The 19,079-nt window shown below is 42.9% G+C and overlaps 1 protein-coding gene across 5 annotated transcripts; it reads right to left on the reverse strand.

The window, feature by feature from the left end:
- Positions 1-1,325: 1,325 nt before the first annotated feature.
- Positions 1,326-17,593, reverse strand: SAAL1 (serum amyloid A like 1). 5 transcript variants are annotated; one of them, XM_045016536.1, is made up of 13 exons: positions 17,489-17,593; positions 15,167-15,345; positions 13,496-13,609; positions 11,169-11,252; positions 9,700-9,779; positions 8,974-9,033; positions 8,577-8,692; positions 7,578-7,761; positions 7,216-7,298; positions 6,907-7,095; positions 5,567-5,763; positions 3,552-3,644; positions 1,326-2,851 (listed from the first exon to the last, which is right to left on the reverse strand). In XM_045016536.1, the coding sequence occupies exons 2-13, from the start codon at positions 15,287-15,289 to the stop codon at positions 2,759-2,761; spliced, it is 1,416 nt and encodes a 471-aa protein (XP_044872471.1). In that variant the 5' UTR covers positions 15,290-15,345; positions 17,489-17,593; the 3' UTR covers positions 1,326-2,758. The 5 variants fall into 5 exon arrangements, with proteins under 5 accessions (XP_044872471.1, XP_044872473.1, XP_044872474.1 ...); XM_045016538.1 differs by lacking the exon at positions 17,489-17,593 and adding an exon at positions 17,261-17,411; XM_045016539.1 differs by lacking the exon at positions 17,489-17,593 and adding an exon at positions 17,215-17,229.
- Between the last annotated feature and the right edge of the window lie 1,486 nt (positions 17,594-19,079).

The following is a 19,079-nucleotide window of genomic DNA, read 5'->3' on the forward strand; positions in this document are numbered from 1 at the left end:
AGCCATCAGTTGGTAACATTTTTTGTCACTATCTAATGAGTGTGAACAGATTGTGGTTGAAATCTTGGCCTCATTGAAGTCAATGGGAATTTTGCCATTGATTTCAATGAGGCCAGGAATTCACCGTAATTATTAAAAAGAATCCAGCATCTTGGCTGATGTTACTAGTGGACTCTACTCTACCAATAAACTATACTATGCTGATAATCATTCCCACACAGGAAAGAGCCTGGAACATTATCCCTTGGCCTGAAGGTCAACATTCTAGCACTCTATCAGAACAATGGAAAAAAGAATTTCAGAGGGGAGAGCTGTTCACTGAGGAGTCCCTACACCTAAAGCCCAATATATTAATAATATATCTCATTACCAGTCCAATTCCCTTTTAATCTTAAAACTTTGTAGATGAAATGTTGTTTAATGACAGTTGGCTTAGTTGTAAAAAGGCAGAATTCCTGGAACGGAGAATTTTCCATTCTCACAACATGCTGAGAAGTACTTGTATTATATCTATGGGGACCATTTTTACAGGGATTTAACAACACAGACCCACTGACATTTGTGTTTATATAGATACTATCCTGAATTTAGAGCCACCCAAACCTAAACAGATCCCATTTGTTTTCCTCTGATTAAAAAAGAAGTTAAAAATAATCACTTTTTCTCCATAGCATATGATGTTCAGGCCATTTCTTGCAATGCTAGATATTACCCAGCCTATCGGGGAAAAATCCCAGAAAGAGCTGAATCCTCTCGCCCACACCCATTCATTTAAAACACATACAACCTCTGCATAACGCATTGATAATATGGAGTGGGGAATGACCTTCTATTGGCCAGGAGTTGGACTAGATGAGCCAATAGGTCTTCTCCGTTCTCAATTTCTATGAAAGTTACTTTAAGGAGAGTTTGTAAAGCACTACACATCAAGAGATGCAAACAAGCAAAGGTTGTGAATGCTGAAAGAAACCTCTGGTACCTTCCCAATAAAGGCACATCTATGGTACTCTCTTAGATAAGCATAGTTAAAATAATGTAATGAAAAGGCCAGAAGGCTACTTCCACTGGAAGAAAGATAATTTGTCTCATTACCTTCTCTCTGAACTTTGTCTCATTAGTTTTAGTGACAAAGCAAAGGCTTACAATATATTGAGAGACAGTGTTAAAAACAAATTTCTGATAAAAGAAGACATGTTTCACAGGATATTTTACAACAGGAAACAGGTTTCAGTTCTATTCTTAGAAGTTACCTTCACTCACGACAGTAGTAAATATTTGACAGTTCTTCAGAAGCTATATTTGACACAGAATAAAGAAAACCAAAGTGCTTTTTAAAAATTACTTTATTATAAACCTGTAGTTTTAATAAAATATTCAAAACAAACCCTGCAGCCACTCAGTTACCAACTGCTTCCAATAACATATAAAAAAATGCCAGAAACGACTGCAATTCTTATGGTGACTTCAGTCAGTGTTTTCAGACTTTTCAGTCGCCTGCCAACAACAGAGATGCTGTCAATTACCTGACGGAAAGGCTGAGTAATACCACCCCTGAAAACTAGAAGTTTGGATGAAAAGACTTAGCACACATACAGATACTGTATCTTCAATAATTACCTCCTGTACATGTAACTCATGGCAAATAAAGTGGAAGCCAACAGAAATCTGGATAACTGCGGAATGTATGTATGCTAATGAGCTATTCTCCATTAACTTGTTCCATCCTCCTTTATATCTCAAATTAATTTTGTCTACTTGTTGCCTTTTCCAGTTTATAGACACGACATGAGCCAACATATTGTTGTAGTATCTTTCATGTCCAAACACAGCAGACGAGCTGCACTGCACCCAGATAAAACATGTGAAAATGTACTGCAGTTACAAAAAACCCGAAGAGTGGGATTTTGAGAAGAGTTTGAAAGAGTTGAAATTCAATGGGAGTTGGGCTATCTAACTCCCTCAAGCGTCTTTGAAAATCCCAGCCTAAAAAGCCATTTCTAATGTCATTCAAAATGATTCAACATAACAATATACATCAATAAGGAACGAGAACTGTTTGATACACGCTATTTTTCTGAACTGAAGCATAGAGAGCATTTCTAAAAAGCAGCATTTTGTTATATGCAAGAGATTAAATCCAGATCTACTCTATAACTCTGAGTCAGACGACTTGACTACAACAAGCAGAAGTTGCAGTGTAGCCTGAAAGTAATTCATTTTAAACTGTGTTGGAGCTGACATCTTCCAAAACAAGGCAAGTCAGTGTGATAGAACTGCTTTTCTGAGGTGATTGAAGAAATTAATGATTGCTTAGGTAGACGATATTTAAGATTTCTTATTGACTAACCTTCCTACCAAGAACAATTTAAGAGAGTCACTAGCATTTTAAAAGATTCAGTACATTTCATTGTTTCAACAGATGAAAAGCACAAGATCACAGGTTCTTAAAACACAAAAGTATATTTACAGTTCTGCTTTGTATACCAAATAAGCAGCTAGAAATCAAAAGCCTCTGATCACAAAAGCCGACAAGACTTCAGGATGAAGAACTGACTTCAAGTGAGTTTATTTCCTTCCCCATCCCAGATCAGGTTAATCCAAGATTAACCAGGAATATCTGTGGAATTTCTTAAATACCATCTGTAGGTAAGGGGGTTAACTCATTTGTCTGAGTTTACTGACATGTTGATTACTAAAATACTGCAAAGAAACAGTCAAAATCCTCATTCCATAGGAAGAAAATATTCCATGTACTTTCTTATGTCTGGAGCCTCAGGCTTGGGAAACGTTTTTCTAGACTGTCAGCAAGCATCTGATCAGCCTCACGCAGCGCTTCAAGGAAACTTTCCACCTAGAAATAAAACACAAGTATGCCAAATACACTGAGATGGAACAAAGGAATTGCCCTCCTGGATCAGACCACTGGTCCGTATATTCCAGTATCCTCTCACTGACAGCAGACAGTACTATTTCAGAAGAAGGTGCAAGAAACCCCGCACTAGGCAGTTATAGGATAATCTGTCCCCCAAATGTCCAAAATTAGAAGCTGGTTTGAAGCCTGAAGAACAACTGCTTATATCACTTCCAAGACACTTTTTTTTTTTTAAGTGTTTACTAGTGTAGAACTGGATCTTCTAATTATCTATATAAATAGCTAAACATTTTTTGAATCATGCTAAACTCTTGTTACAAGATATCATTGAGGCCAGTGACATCCACAGACTAACCTATAGAATACAATTCACTCTAATACCAGTGAAGGTTTGATCTTGCTTTAAAAAAATATCCGTATATGTTTATCGTTCTTTGGAAATCAGATTTTTTTTTTTAAATCATTCTATAAAAACAAAGAAGCTCTGCCAGTTTACGAGCTGATGATCTAGCTCAAAGTTTTGGCTGATGTGAGCCAAAAGAAAAGGAAAGAAAATAAGAATGTCTGATGTTGCATTAGATATTGCATCTTATGTCAGAGTAATCCCGCCCTCTCTATACCTGGCTATAAATTGCCCTGCATGTTTTCACCCATGTTAAAGATTTGGTCACATACTCACAGAAGTGAAATATAGTGGTAAAAGATTCTGAAACGCACAGGAACATTTCTGTTCATTTAGATGCCCCTGGTTCAATCCCTCCAATATGTTTTCCTAGAAAACAACAGTAAAAAATAAACACAACTAGTATTTTATAAACAGTTGCTGAATACATAATCTCAGTCACATGCATACTGCCATATAAACAATCCCCTTCGTTTTCATTTACCAAAAAACTCCCAGGTTTTACAAAAAGTATTATTCAGTTTTTTCTGATCTTCACCCTACTTTTGTATCATTCAAATATATAAAAAGTAACTTGTTTTATTAGAAAAATACAGATATCTCATGCATTGTATTGTATTACAATAATACGTTTGTCTGCGTGTATGTGCAAAGCTGTCTGTTGAAGTAAAGCTACATATTAGTCTACAAGATACACACAATACACAGGCACAGGCACAAGCTCTAAAGTGCATGCGCAACTGAACATACTGAAAACGAAAATCTGTATCAGAATACATTTCAGAAGTCAAGGAAGTACTCAAAAGTTTTAAAAAAACAAAAGGAGGAGAAAAGGATGAAGTTGAGTGTACGCGCTACACATGATGTGGCCCAATTATTAAATGTAAATATTCATAGTCTAATAGTTCTAAGTATACAACAGTAAACTTTTTATTCAAATGAAAAGTTTTATTTAGGGATTAGAGATGTATTGTTTTCTTAAACTCAGAGGTGGCATTGTGTTTTGAGTTGTTTTAATTCTGCAGCAAACCACATTGATGAATGGAATTCAGAGCATTAGTCTACTGAATACTTTTTTCCCCGTCTTTCCATCCACCAAAATAAAACCCGATATTTACCCAGAAAAATTAATAATAGTTTTTTGCACTGACTTTCATCTGTTTTTGTTGATGTGGTAATAAACACTGATAAATTCCTGTGAAAAATCAAACAAACTAAAAACTGAAAATAGAGGGCTCCACATTATTATGTCCTCTTATTGCAAAGGAGGTAAAATACATGAAACAAGAAAGAAAGCTTATAGTCTAGAGCAGGGATCGGACATGTGGCCCGTCAGGGAAATCCGCTGTCAGGCCGAGATGGTTTGTTTACCTGCAGTGTCCGCAGGTTCGGCCAATCGCAGCTCCCACTGGCCACGGTTTGCCACTCCAGGCCAATGGGGGCTGTGGGAAGCAGCGGCCAGAACATCCCTCGGCCTGTGCTGCTTCCCGCAGCCCCCATAGGCCTGGAATGGCAAACCGTGGCCAGTGGGAGCTGCGATCAGCCCAACCTGCGGACGCTGCAGGTAAACAAACCGTCCCAGCCCCCCAGCTGATTTCCCAGACAAGCCACGTGCCAAAGGTTGCCGATCCCTGGTCTAGAGACAATAGTTGACACAAAACTGAATAGAAAGCGGGAAAACATTCTCTCACCTTAAATGCTCTCACAAAAAAGATCTTCAGAACTTTTTAGCCAAGAGCTGAGAAATTGCTTAAAGACATACATGTATTCTTTCCCTGTCTTAAATTCATTAATTCACATTCAGAAAGGAATTACCAATGTACATCAAGAAGATAATTTATCTCACAAAATAGACCGAAGAATTCAGTATCAGAGGGGTAGCCGTGTTAGTCTGGATCTGTAAAAGCAGCAAAGAGTCCTGTGGCACCTTATAGACTAACAGACGTTTTTGGAGCATGAGCTTTTGTGGGTGAATACTCACTTCGTTGGATGCATCCGACGAAGTGGGTATTCACCCACGAAAGCTCATGCTCCAAAAACGTCTGTTAGTCTATAAGGTGCCACAGGACTCTTTGCTGCTTTCGAAGAATTCAGAAATACTTTGAACTCTATCTTGTGTCATATAGGTTACAGTTGTACCTCCAGTCATTTCTCTAATCAGAACCTTACACAACTCAATTCTGGTACATAGTTGTACTTTGAGCAAAGAAAAGGAAGAAAATGCTCCTTAAATAATAAGATTTCCTCTTTCCCTCCTTTGTATAAAATCCTCCTAAAATTTTTCTCTTTACCTTAGTCAATTCTTGAAGCATATTGGAAAGCAATTCACAACAGATATCCTTCAAGATTTTCAGATGGAAGTCTTCCTCAACTGTTCCCGACTTCTCAGTCTCCTCTGGTTGGGATTTCTTTGCGTTATCAAAAGATCTCTTCCCACAGTCCTCCATGTTTTGTAAGATTCGAATCAAGCTCCCAATCAGAGGCATATCTAATATACAAAACCAGGAAACCACAGTTTTACAAACCGAAAGACAGATTTGGCATTTTTTTCAAGCTACTGTGAAGAGGATCCATTTTGAAACATGAAGAAAGATTTGATAAGGATGTAGAAATGTACATTCTGATTACTTCAAGACCACAGGTTATCTGTATATGTCACCATTTGTCAATAAGGTTTTTAAAAGTGTTAGGAGATAGCACAATCCAGGAGACAAAACTCTAGAGAACTGGAAATTGTTACATATAATTGGTATCTCACTTGCTATTATAACTGCACACCACTCCTTTCTGCAGGCTATGTGTCTTTAAAGACATAGCCCCATGGCATGGGGGAATTTCCCCAGCAACAGCTCACAGCAAGCACAATACCTCTCATGCTTCTGAGCCCTAAGCTAAACCAATCTCCCCACTTTTACTGGAAGGGTATGTGCTACCTTGTGCAGGTCCAACTCCTTGAGCCTCCCCATTACTTGTATACCTAGGCTGTACCAAGCCCAGACCCAATAACAAAGGAAACCTGGACATCGCTGTAAGCCCTTCAGTTTAGTTACCATCTGAAGAAAGCAAAAACAGAGGGTAATACAGTAAACTTTGCACAAAAATAAACCCAACTGCCAGCCAAGTGAGCAGTGCAATCTTCTGCTGCTAAAGAAATCAGCTCTCATTCCATGTCACTCCTTTCCATTTTAAAGGCTGGCCTATGTTTTCATCCATTTCTCAGTGACATTCACGATTGATGCAAATGATAAAAATGCATGAATTAAATGCGGAATTCCCCCCTACCTCTTAAAATAACTGCAACCCCAGCCTCTATTATTAACAAGTATTATTTTTGCAGTTCTATTACTTATCACCATAACTGGTAAAGAGGAGACTCGGCTGAAAATCCAGCTCCAAATACCTCCAGAATTTTAGAAATGTTTAAAATCTGAACTCTGGTTTAGAAAAGAATTTTGCAAGCCATCCCATCTTTACAATGGGCCAATTTGTTACCTTTATGGTGTTCTAAACCTGTAACAATTCTGTGCCCTAAACCGGTCTCGAGTAACCATTAATAAATTAAAACAACACGCCACCCCACTACTGCCATGACTCCGTCATCAATTGTACAAAAAGTAAAAATGATACTTGCTTTTTCTCCTCTTGACATATTCCTGTTGTACCTGTGAAGCAAACATGGCAGACAGTACAGACAAAATAGAGGCCAATACACTCTTCTGCTCTTGAATGATGATCGGTGGATCATCTGGCTGGCAAAGTTCATGGCAAACCAAACCATAAAGTAAAGTCCAAGTCTCTTTTCCTCCATCAGGAGACTGCACTTGAGAAAGAAAAAAACATGGATTCAAGGAGATAATTTTTTTTTTTTACTTAAGTATCTGTCATGACCTAACGTCACTGCAGCATTGTTCCATAATATACAAAAAGTCATGTGTCTTACCAATAGCCTGAATGCCCTCATCCACTGTGGTTAGGAGCTGCAAGATATGCATATAAACATCAAGCCCCTCTGGATTATCTGAGCTACATCAAACAAAAACAAAACAAAACAGATGAATTCATTATTAACAGAAAAATGACTCTTCATGAACACTAGGATACAAGGATTATCCAACTGGCCCATAAACAACAAGAAACTTTAGAATAATAAACCATGGCACTTTTATATGACAAACCAGAGGGACCAAATCTTGTTACTAATAGGAGTAGTCCCACTGAAGTCAAGAGTTTCACAATTGAGCCTCAAGAAGATAATCAGCAGTCACCCTGGTCCCAAAAGTAAAGGAGAAAGAGCACATGTACCGGACTTGTTTTGCTGCTTCAAGTACACAAGGTACAATCTTAAAATCTGGACGTTCTTCTGGGGAATCATCTGTAGACTGTCCCACCGATTGACAAGAGCCATTTTTAATCCAATTTAACATTAGTTCTTCATCCAGGTCAAAGAGCTTGTCCACCACCTCGCCCACTTTAACCAGCAGTTCAACTGCACAGACAAAAACATAATAAATTTTGATGAATAATGAAAAAACAGCATACAAAATTCTCACCTCTGTTAACACACAAAAAACAAAACTCAGAATAAATACTCATGTTGAGTAGCACTTCACACTTTCGGTAGGCCCACTGAAATCAAACATATGAGACCCTCAAATAGAAGAGCAAAGTATTATTATTTCTTAAAATAGGGAACACTACGGCTAACATTTTTTTAAGCCAAAAAGCTGAAATTTTAGGATTTTTTGCACAAATGTTCTGCTGTTTTTATTTAGCTGAACATGAAAAACACATTTTTATAAATGTCAGTCAAGCTACTACTTAAAACAGTGTAAGAGTTGTAATGTTACAAGAATAAGCGGCATAGCTGCCAGTACTTGGCTTATTTTTCTAAGTGTTTTTCAGTTTAGTCCTAACATGAAAACAGTGCATTTAGACAGCAAACCTTAAAAAGAGATACAATGTTACACTGGAATAACTGAAAACATGGGCTTGTTTTAAAACAATAAAAATGCCATGTACATGTACTTCAATAAGGATCATGCGATTTGCCTTAATGAAAGAAATTTGATCTGGCACAGACCTAAATCTAGGGCTGATTTCAATCTTCCCTTTTTCTTTAGGGCTCGGACAGAACTATAAAATCTTCAAGAGTAGATGCAGTTTATTCTGTATTCATTAAGTTTACTATTTTTCATGTATTCTACACTTTCAAAACAAAGCCATTTGTCTTTACAATTCAGATGTACTTCAGCATTGTGTTTTATCTAATACCACCAATACCCAAATTACTTGGCAACCTACCATTTGTAGAGCTTGACATGATAAAACAAACACAGTCATACACGGATGGGTTTTCTCGGATTCTTTCAACCCAGATGTTGGCCACCTCAGCTTGGGAGAGGCAAGTTAACAACAACCTAGACAATAATTGCAATTTTAGCTTTGCATGTAATTAAAATACAGTGGGTCAGATCCTAGTTACAGTAGTGTTACTGTGGATTTACACTAATCCTACTGATACAATGCAGAAAAAAATCGGGCCTATGGGGGATGAAATCCAAGTGCACTGTGGAATTTAAGACAGGAAAGGGAAAGAAAACAAAACAATCAGCCCACTCTCAAGGATTTTATTTACAGTCATTAGAACACATTAAAACTATCAAACATCAATATTTCAGTTGCTAACAAGATGCCCTACCTGCTTGTTTCCAGCAGAGTAGGAGAGTCCGAATCACACAAATGTTGCAACAACATTTGTCTGTAAATAAAAGTTACAATATGAAGTTTAACTGAATTGTTCTTAAAGAAAAAAATTAATTTTAGAACAGGATTAATTTCACATCAATTTTTCATACCAGCAGTTTGCCCCAACATAAAAGTATAATCCTCCTCTATTTGTGTAGAGATTAATGATATTTCCAATTCTAAAAATTCAGACAAAATGCATTCCTGGGCATCTATCAATATATATGTTCAAGGGCTTATGATGAGTGATAAGAGGGGACTTATGGTTAACTGACAGTTCCTCTCTTCATCATAGCTTTTTTTTAACACTGAAAATTTCTCAAAGCAGCATTATCTTTCATTCAGTAAATAGTCAGTTGCAACGCCTGAACTAAGTTGGGGCAGGGGACAAGAAACTGTTCCTCTTCTTAACATAACCCGCGTCAGATACAGAACAGTGGATTAATTTATCTGCATTGTACTTCTCAAGACAGACAACCCCAATAAATGATCCTTTCTTTGTTAAAAAAATAAAATAAAATAAACTACTACAGAGACAAAAATATTTATAATCAAATTAATTTTAACCTAATCTATTTGGTCCAAAATCTAAGACTAAAAAGAGTCTTAATGTTTAATCCATATTTTGTAAACATATACACACACGATGGAAAGCAAAAGCACACACAAACAAACTTACCCAAGATTGTCATCTTTGCTAATAGACATGCATATGTCTTGAAAACAGGCCATATTACCCAATATTCCCACACAGATTTCCTGTGAAATCACAATATAGTTAGATTAGACAATGCAATATAGGTGACAATTTCCTTTCCATGACCTTAGGGTACAGATCTAACTGTGGTGGAGCTGGTTCTCACTTCTCTTCTACATGAGTTAGTATACGCGTTCACTTTCCACACAGATTGAATGTTTCCATTAGAGATGTCCATTAGGAATGCCTCAGATGCACTGATGGCTAATTATACTATGGGCAAATGATGGCAAGTATTCCTCAGGCTTATCTTAGTTAAGGGTTTAAAAAAATCATATACCTTGAAACAAACTTCTCTGGTTTCGTTTGGAGCTTAGTTGGATTCATAAACATAAGAACAGCATAAGAACAAACAACTTGGCACACAAATGCAACCCCATGACACATTCACCTCCTGATAAGAGAAAGGATCTTCTCAATAAACCCCCAACAGACCCCCTCAATTTCTGATTGCAGTTATTTTTAAATACAAAATGCAGCAGATATCACCAACAGACTATATTCACTCCTGGACTATGACCAAAAGAATGTACAGCTTACACAGAGATCAAGGGCTCTGAAGTATCTTGTGGAATAACCAGTGCTAATAACAAATGTCACTGGAAACCTGGAAATCTTAAATCTTCAGTAACATAAAGTTTGGATTCTAGCCCTGGCAGGTCAAAAAGTTAAACCAAAAAAAAAAGTCATTTTTACTCCCGTCTTTTTTCACCACCTTTAAATTACACCACAATTTTGGCAGTCACTGTCTCAAATTGCTCAGGAGAGAAGCCAATGCCATGGCAGTATATGATCAAAGAATTTGGAACTCAGCTTTCAAATGACATAAAGCATTAAGAGTGAGATTTTCAAAAGCCATCAATATTAGCCTAACTCTTCTTCCACTGACTTCAGTGGGAATGGAGTTAAGACAACACTGAGCACTTCTGGAATTCCAAATCTTAATTCCTATCTATAGTGGACTGAGAGATATAGATTGCTAAAATCACATGAACTGAAAGCGGGGGGTGGGGGGGACACGGCAGCGGTGCGGGACGGAGGGAGGATGGGGCGGGACAACAAGTGATTATAAGAATGATAGAATTTTAAGTACTGATATCTGATAATCCACTAAGACCAAAATCACTTTGGGAGACCAGAACAAATACCTACATTCAAGACCTGTAACAATTTTTAAGCACTGATCATAGACCAATGAGCAGAAGGAAGATTGAAAGCACTGGATGTAGTGTATTTTACAAGCCACCCCTCTCCTCACCATTCAAATCACATACAAACAAAATATGAAGGAAGGAGAAAGGGAAAAGAGGAGGATATTTTGCATGTGTTCACCCAGGACTATCTGTTATTGCTATTAAACAGGATAGCAGTTTCCATTAATCTATACTTACAATAAGTCGAGGACACTTAGACTTGGCAAACACTCCCATAAATATATCCGGGGCATTAAATTCTTGGAGAAATAATGCAACATCCTGGGGAGAAAAAGTGTTAATTAGGCATATTTTTTCCTTTTTAAAATATAATTTCCACATGCAAATCAAATGTTTCTCTCATGAAGTCAGGCTGGATCAAGCAGTTGTCAGATTCACTAGGACAGGTGAGTTATCTACCAACCCCTGCAGGCTTGTCAATTATAGTCAATGACGAAAGAAAATAAGAGAGACACAACTGTAGATATGATTGATCTTGACCTCTTCCCTCCTGTCTTCCAGTTGTCATAGTTTTTGCCTTCCTCCTGCTGATCTTCAAAGCAAATTTTCTGCTTTCCCAGTCTACCTGGAAGTTATTCTCTATAAATCACCCTTGGACAATTCTATGAAATCAATATTCTCTGTGAATCTAAGATTATTCACCATCTTCCCACATGAAATAAGAAGAGTCATATTATCTCTCAGTGCTAATCAATACTGCTAATTAATTAAGACTATTATGTAGTGATAATCAAGATGGCCCATTTCTCCTGCTGATAATAGCCCATCTTAATTAATTAGCTTCTTACAGTTGGTATGGCTACTTCCACTTTTTCATGTTCTCTGTATGTATATATATCTTCTTACTGTATGTTCCATTCTATGCATCTGATGAAGTGGGCTGTAGCCCACGAAAGCTTATGCTTAAATAAATTTGTTAAGTCTCTAAGGTGCCACAGGTACTCCTCCTCCACTTCTTTTTGTGTATTCCTCTTTTTAAAAAAAAAACAACAACATTGTTCTATGTCTTTTCAATGTTCATTTCTTCTTTCACCAGAAACATGATGTTTTTCTACACAGCTTCTTTGTATTCTTTCCTGACACATTTCCTGATCAACTGGTCATAGATTTTAGCTCTTGGCACGTTTTCAGCTGCTCCAGGCTTCAACCCCATCAATGTCGACATTAACTTATGAATTGATCTAGTATCTGTCACAAATCATCTGCATGACAACACACTTGATTTCCACCTGCAATTCACAAGTACAATGTCTATCGTATTCTTACTTAGCCCATCAAGTGATAGCCAATTCCACTCCCTCATCGGCTTTCTTTGTTGGAACAATGTGTTCATTATCACTGGGTTGTTACATAGGCAGAAATTTAGTAGCTTCTCTCCTCTTTTGCTTTCTTCACTGAGTTTCAATCTGCCCTTTTGCTCCATCCCAGAAATCCAGTCCAATCCTACTTTCACATGAAAGTTTCCCAACACTATAACATATCTTGTCTTCAAACTTCTTGTATTGTTTTCTGTAGATCATTACAAAATTAATTGGCTTCTTTCTTGCGCGGTGCTACAGTCAGTGCATATACTAGTACTCGGGGCTTTGGAGCTGTGCTTCAGCTCCGCTCCAGCTCCAGGCAAAAACATGCAGCTCCACTGCGCCGGAGCTGCTTCGCGCTCCAGCTCCGAGCTCCGCTCCAAAGCCCTGCTTGTACTATTGTGACAGCAGCAGATTTTATTCTAAATCTTGTCCTCAACATATGAAAAGATATTGGACTTTAGCACCAATGTGACTCTGTCCTGGTGTCTGCCCCTTCTGTTCCCAGGACCCAACTGCCTGTGTCTAATTGAAGATCTTTCCTCATTAACTAGTGCAGGGGTAGGCAACCTATGGCACGTGTGCCGAAGGCGGTACGTGAGCTGATTTTCAGTGGCACTCACACTGCACAGATCCTGGCCACCGGTCCGGGGGGCTCTGCATTTTAATTTAATTTTAAATGAAGCGTCTTAAACATTTTAAAAACCTTATTTACTTTACATAAAACAATAATTTAGTTATATATATTAGACTTATAGAAAGAGCCCTTCTAAAAACATTAAAATGTATTACTGGCACGCGAAACCTTAAATTAGAGTGAATAAATGAAGACTCGGCACACCACTTCTGAAAGGTTGCCAACACCTGAGCTAGTGTTTGCTTTAGAGTGCATAAAAAATGCTTACTATTCTCAGCCTCGTACTTGAACAAGCTTCATGACAGGGACAGGCATCTTTCATACTCTGCTTAGAAGACCCTCAGCAGATAGCATCAACTAGAATAGAGAAGGAGCAACACCATTCAAGTTGGGAAGCTGGCAAAGAGTGCTTGTTTCTAGGTCTTGCACTAACCAGAGCTATCAATCCTCTACTTTGAGGAGCATTTCGACTGAGGACATTCAGTGAAAGGTTGAACCACTGCAGAGAAATTTCTAAGCTTTACAGTTGTATTCAACACTTCATTACAGACTGCTCACCAACATACCTCGTCCATTGACATGTCCCACATTTTACAAATGTCATTCTCCATTTCTTCATCTAGCTCTGTCTGTACTTCCTCATGGTTCGAGTTGGAATCACTCTTTTCAGGACTAATGACCTATCAAGAGAAGTAAAAAGAAAATGGAGCAATAGTAAGGGAGTGACAGTGAAGAACTACAATGAATTGTTCAAGACAATCTATTGCTTTAGTTATCCAAAGACAGATGTCACTAACAATCTACTCTTTTCAGACCTTCCAAAACTGTACTGCTCATTTTTAAGCATTTTCTAAATGAATCTTCTTAGGCAGAAAATACTTTCCTTTAACAATATGCAGGCCTTTCACCTCACCTTGCCTCAATTTACCCATCTAAAAAAGCAGGGACAACAATACTTACCTATCTGACAGACTGCTGGGAAGTTTAACCAACATTTGTTAAGAGGGTGGGAGGTCCTCTCTTGAAATGTTCAAGTATTACTTCCTTTGCAGAGATATTACACACAGGTGAGTAAGATATATTCTCATAACAAATTAATTGTGTGCTCTGGGCTAGCTACATTAAAGTTATCAAATCATACAACGATATTAGAGAGTCTAGTGAACTTTAAATAACTAAAGCTGTAGTGAAAACAAGTCACAGTCACACAGTTTAAGCCAGAAGGGACAGCCAGATCATCCAGTCTGACTTCCTATATATCATAGACCACCAGCACCACCCAGCATCTAGACACTAAATCAAACCATCAAAATTAGACAAAAGTTTTACAGCCCACAACAGACTAGACTATTATGTGCCACAGACTGAGGTGCACCAGTGCCCTAGGCCCCCGCAATGGCAGGGAAATAATTGATTAAGTGAGATTATACCTAGATAAACCCGTATCCACATGCTGCTGAGGAAGGAAAAATCCCCCAAAGCCACTGCCAAGCTAAACTGGGGGAAAATTCCTTTCTCACCCCACATATAGCAATTGATTAGACCCTGAGCATGTGAGCAAGAACCAACCAGCCACGCACCTGATAGAGAGAACGTTTGGTGCCAACTTAGAGTACTGGCCCTCCCCATCCAATGTCCTATCTCCAGCCCTGGCCATCCCTGATGCTTCAGAGGAAGGAAATAGAAAAAAGAACACACACCCAGAATACACTGGGGGCCAGGAAATGCCTTCCTGACCCCCACCAGTGGCTGATTAAAACCATGAAACATGAGCTTTTACGAACATGAGACATAAACCAGAAGTGAACCCCAGGGCTCTTAAGCCTTGACCCCCTACATCACAATCAACCTTGTCATATGTACTCATAAATTATACTCATAAATTTCTCCAGTGCTCTTATAAAACTAACTGAGTTGGTTGCTCCACAACTCATATTGGGATGCTGTTTCCAGTCCTCTAATGACTAGAAACATTCTTCTAATTTCCCGCCTGAATTTGTTCCTGAGCAGTTTACATCCGTTTATTCTTGCACCAAAGTTGTCCTTTAGATTAAATAGCTCTTCACCCTTCCTTATAATAGTGAGCAATCTTATTCCTGGTTATTCACTGAGGTCACATTCTCTCCATGTTACAACACGCATTATTTAACCTGAAGGCCAACTGTTAACACAGAAAAAGCTCAGTACCTAAGTGTCCCTCAGTCTTCTGAGACTGATGAATGGTACTTATCACGCACCTCAATCAGTTTTGTAAGGATACTGAACAGCCAATGCTTGCTGTAGACTGTGTTCCCAATAGAATCCCCTGCAGCCTGCTCGTCCTCAGCGTCACTAGAAGGGGGTGAAGGATTCCGGTCCATTTTTCAGAAATCCAGCACGATCTCTGGACTAGAAGCTTTCCCGCAATCCTGCTTCTCTAGAAACAAACATGAGTGGGGAGTGACTCCAGGGAAGAGCTGGCAGCATGCCTGTCCCTACCAAACCACGGAGAGGTCCCAGTACTGGGTTTACCATGGCGGCGGTGGCTCCATGGCGCCAGGCCCACACTCAGAAGGGGCCCTGGTGTCCGGAATTGCTGCTCCAGCCTCCAGCAGCCAACCCGATCCCCCGGACAGCTGAGCCGGCCAGAAAAGCTGCCCCCACCACTGCTCTGTCCCCACCCCGCCTCTTCCCATACCTGCTCCACCCCAGTCCTGCCCCCACTCAACCCTTCCCCGGAGAGGCTGCGGCAGGGGTCAGGTGCGCCCTGCACTCACGGGGCAGCAGGAAATTGAGTGACCCAGCTACAGCCCGCTCCGCCAGCTCGTGCTGGGGGGCAGTTTCCTCCCTTCCCCCCAAGCCTGCTCCTTCGCCCACAGACTTTGGGTGCAGCTTCCCCCCGCCAAGGCCTAGGGATGTCTAGGGAAAGCCCTACTGGGCCCCTCCAGGCATGTGGGCCCTGAGGGAGCCTGGCCAGGGAAGGCCGGACTCATGCTCTGTCCTGGCTGGTTGTGCTGCTTCTGAGGGGCCAGAGGGATTCCTGACCAGCCCCAGCGCTGCTGCAGGCTCAGCCCATGCATGGACATAGTCACTGCCAGCAGGCCGGTGAGTGTGGCTGGGGGGCAGGAAGGGCATGGTGGAGTGGGTCTCTGGAGGGTCTGTTGGGAGCGGGGGAGACTGGGCAATGGGGATTCTGTGTGGGGTACTGCTGGGGGAATGGAAACAGATCCCCTGCAGATTTCTTTGCTTCCCTTTCAAAAGTGACCGAGAAGCAAAGGGATGGGGGTGGCAGCTGAGAATTGGCTTCGTTTGGGGGGCAGTACCCCCAAACAGAGGCAAGGCATGGGGGCTCACAGAGTCACATACCACTGCCTCCAGCACTTTCTGCAAGCACAGAGCTGCTCAGCTGAAAAAAAGAGGGTGCTGCTCAGAAGATGACACTTTCTAGGTCCTAGTGCTAGTTGAGCTCCTCTTCTGTGTGCTGGGAGCCATCCTGTTTTCTGTACAACAGTAAGTGCCACTGGTGGGGAAGGGCAGGGCAGGGCAGGCTGGGGTTAGGGGGAAAGAAACAGTGGGAAAGGAAGGGGATGGGATGAGGAGATGGAGCAGTGGGGAAGGGGCATGGGATGTGTCAAGGTTGGGTGCAGCCCCACTGCCAAGTCACTGTCTCAGTGGCGTGGGGGAGGCTGCAGGGTATTTTCCCACCTCTATTCAACCAGTGTCCTGTGCTCCCCATTTCCATGTTGAAGCCTCTACATTTATTAACAGATAAAATATGCAGAATTTTAAAACACCGTGTGCAGAATGTTTAATCTTTTGGTGCAGAATGCCCTCACGAACACGGGGTGGTGTGCAGCTGTGATGGTGGGGCTGTGAGGAAGGTGGTGGGCAGTGGGGAGGTCTATGGGCGGGGAACATAAGCGTGGGGCACTGGGCACGGGGGGCAGTGTGGTGCGGACCCGCCCTCAAGGGGAAGGGGCCCACCGGCAGCACAGGCCAGTGTGCGCCTGGCAGCTGCAGGTTTGTAACCAGAGCCCTCCTGCTGGGCTGCTCCCGCCACGCTGTGCCTCAACTGCCCCCAGCCCGCCCTGCACGCTGCAGACTGACCATACCGCCCCCCTGCACCTTGCCCCATGGGAGCCCACAAATCTGCTTGGCGCCGGGCGCACAAAACGATTATCCGGCCCTGTGGTCTCCCGCAACCACAACCTGTGTCCCCTTCCCCGCCAGGGCACGAACTCCCCGCGCCACACAGCACCGATTCCCCCTCCCACCCCAGCGCCGCTCCCTGAACCCAGGTCCCTACCCCGCCGGGACACCCCCTGCCCCCGTCCCACGTCCCCAGACCGCACCGCGCGGGGCACCGGCTCCCTCGCCCGCCGCTCCCAGACCAGCGGCTGCCGGGCCGGGGCCGGCGGACTCCGCCCATCGCCCGGCGAGGCAGAGGCGCGGTGCGCGGGGGCTCCCGGAGCGAGTCGCGGCCGCTCCCTCCGCGGGGGCTCGGCCCTCGCGCTGCTGCGGGGACGGGAGCGGCTTCTGCGTCGGCTCCGCGAGGGCGGCTTCCGCCGCACGGGGCTCACCTGGCAACGGGGCCCAGCGCTCTCCGCCGCGCGGCACCAACAACCGGCCCGGCAGCCAGCCAGAGAGAGACAGACAGACAGCGCCACAGCGCCCCCTGCAGCCCCGCCCCCACAGACAGACAGCCCCTCAGCCGCCCCACAGCGCCCCCTGCAGCCTTCCCCCACAGACAGCCCCTCAGCCGCCCCACAGCGCCCCCTGCAGCCCTGCCCCCACAGCCAGCGCCTCAGCCGCCCCGCAGCGGCCCCCTACTCCAACAAATTGTCTAAGATTTGAGGCCTTTTGAGTGTGCACTTTTACCCTAAAAATTTAGGAAATACCTTAAAAATTCTTTGAACAGAGTCATGCTAAGAACCCCCACTGCATGCTGCAAATTTGTTTGATCTTTGGTTCAAGAGTGGGACTAGGGGCTAATTACAGTGTTGTAGCAGTTAGTGCTCCCTGGCTATTAGCGACACAAGGCGGGTGAGGTAATGTCTATTATTGGACCAAATGTTGTTGGGGAGAGACACAAGCTTTCGGAGTTGCACAGAACTCTTCTTCAGGACTGTTAGGCCGACATGATTTTGACTTTTTAAAGATTCCTTTGTTTTTAAGTGAAGATGTTAGGGTTAAATGCACTACCAGAAAACTCTAATGATTCTGTTATCAACAGCCTGGTAACTATCCAAAGACTGGGATGCATACAACCAGAAAACACTGGTTTCATTTTGATTTGGTTTTCTGCTTCTCCTTTACTTTCTTTTTGAATTCAAGTTATGAGCATTGCGCCTTTTAAACCCTACAGTGTTTCCAAGTTTTTATCAATGTACATCAGTGATGAGCTGCCAAAATATTAACAACCGGTTCCCTCCTCCTCACCCCATGAGGGGTCATGCCCCCCCCGACTCCTGTCCCATCCAACCCCCCCATGTTCCTTGACAGCCCCCCCACCCATGCCCTATCCACCCCCCTTCCCTCTCCCCTGACTGCCCCTTACCACCCCATCCAACACCTTCTCTCATTCCTGATGGCACCCCGGGACCCCTACCCCATCCAACCACCCCTTCTCTCTGTCCCCTGACTGTCCCTGGAATCCCTGCCCCTAACTGCCCCCCACCGCCCCATCCAACCCCTGCTCCTTCCTGACTGCCCCCCGACCCTTGCCCCCATTCAATCCCCCTGTTCCCTGCCCTCTGACTGCTCCAACATTAATCCACCCCCCCCAACTCCCCTGCCCTCTATCCAACACGCCCTCCCTGCTCCCTTACCTTGCTGCCTGGAGATGGGGCCCAGCTGGGCTGGGGCTGGGACCCGGACCCCGGGGCAGGAGCCCAGCCCCGCCGCGCCGCCCGACCGGACCCCGGGGCAGGAGCCCAGCCCCGCCGCCCGGCGGGACCCGGACCCGGGCCGGGGCAGGAGCCCAGCCGCGCCTCGCCTCCCCTGCCCCCCGCCCCAGGTTACCTGCCTGCCTGCCTGCTTGTTCAGGCTTCCCGCGAACATCTGATTCGCGGGAAGCAGGGGAGGGGGAGGAGAAAGGGGGCGGAGCAGGAGAGGAGGGGGAAGTGAGCTTGGGCCGGAGCTTTTGTTAAATAAAGCCCTTATAGAACTGGT

Source organism: Mauremys mutica, chromosome 4 (assembly GCF_020497125.1).
Source record: "Mauremys mutica isolate MM-2020 ecotype Southern chromosome 4, ASM2049712v1, whole genome shotgun sequence".
In the NCBI taxonomy this organism is placed as follows: Eukaryota; Metazoa; Chordata; order Testudines; family Geoemydidae; genus Mauremys; species Mauremys mutica.

Excerpts from the sequence above, each read along its gene's own strand:
- SAAL1 (XM_045016536.1), bottom strand. The coding sequence starts at position 15,289 with ATGGACCGGAATCCTTCACCCCCTTCTAGTGACGCTGAGGACGAGCAG. Across the intron at positions 8,693-8,973 it reads ACTCTGCTGGAAACAAGCAG|GTTGTTGTTAACTTGCCTCT; the intron begins GTAGGGCATCTT and ends ATTATTGTCTAG. Across the intron at positions 5,764-6,906 it reads ATATGTCAAGAGGAGAAAAA|ATATGCCTCTGATTGGGAGC; the intron begins GCAAGTATCATT and ends TTTGTATATTAG.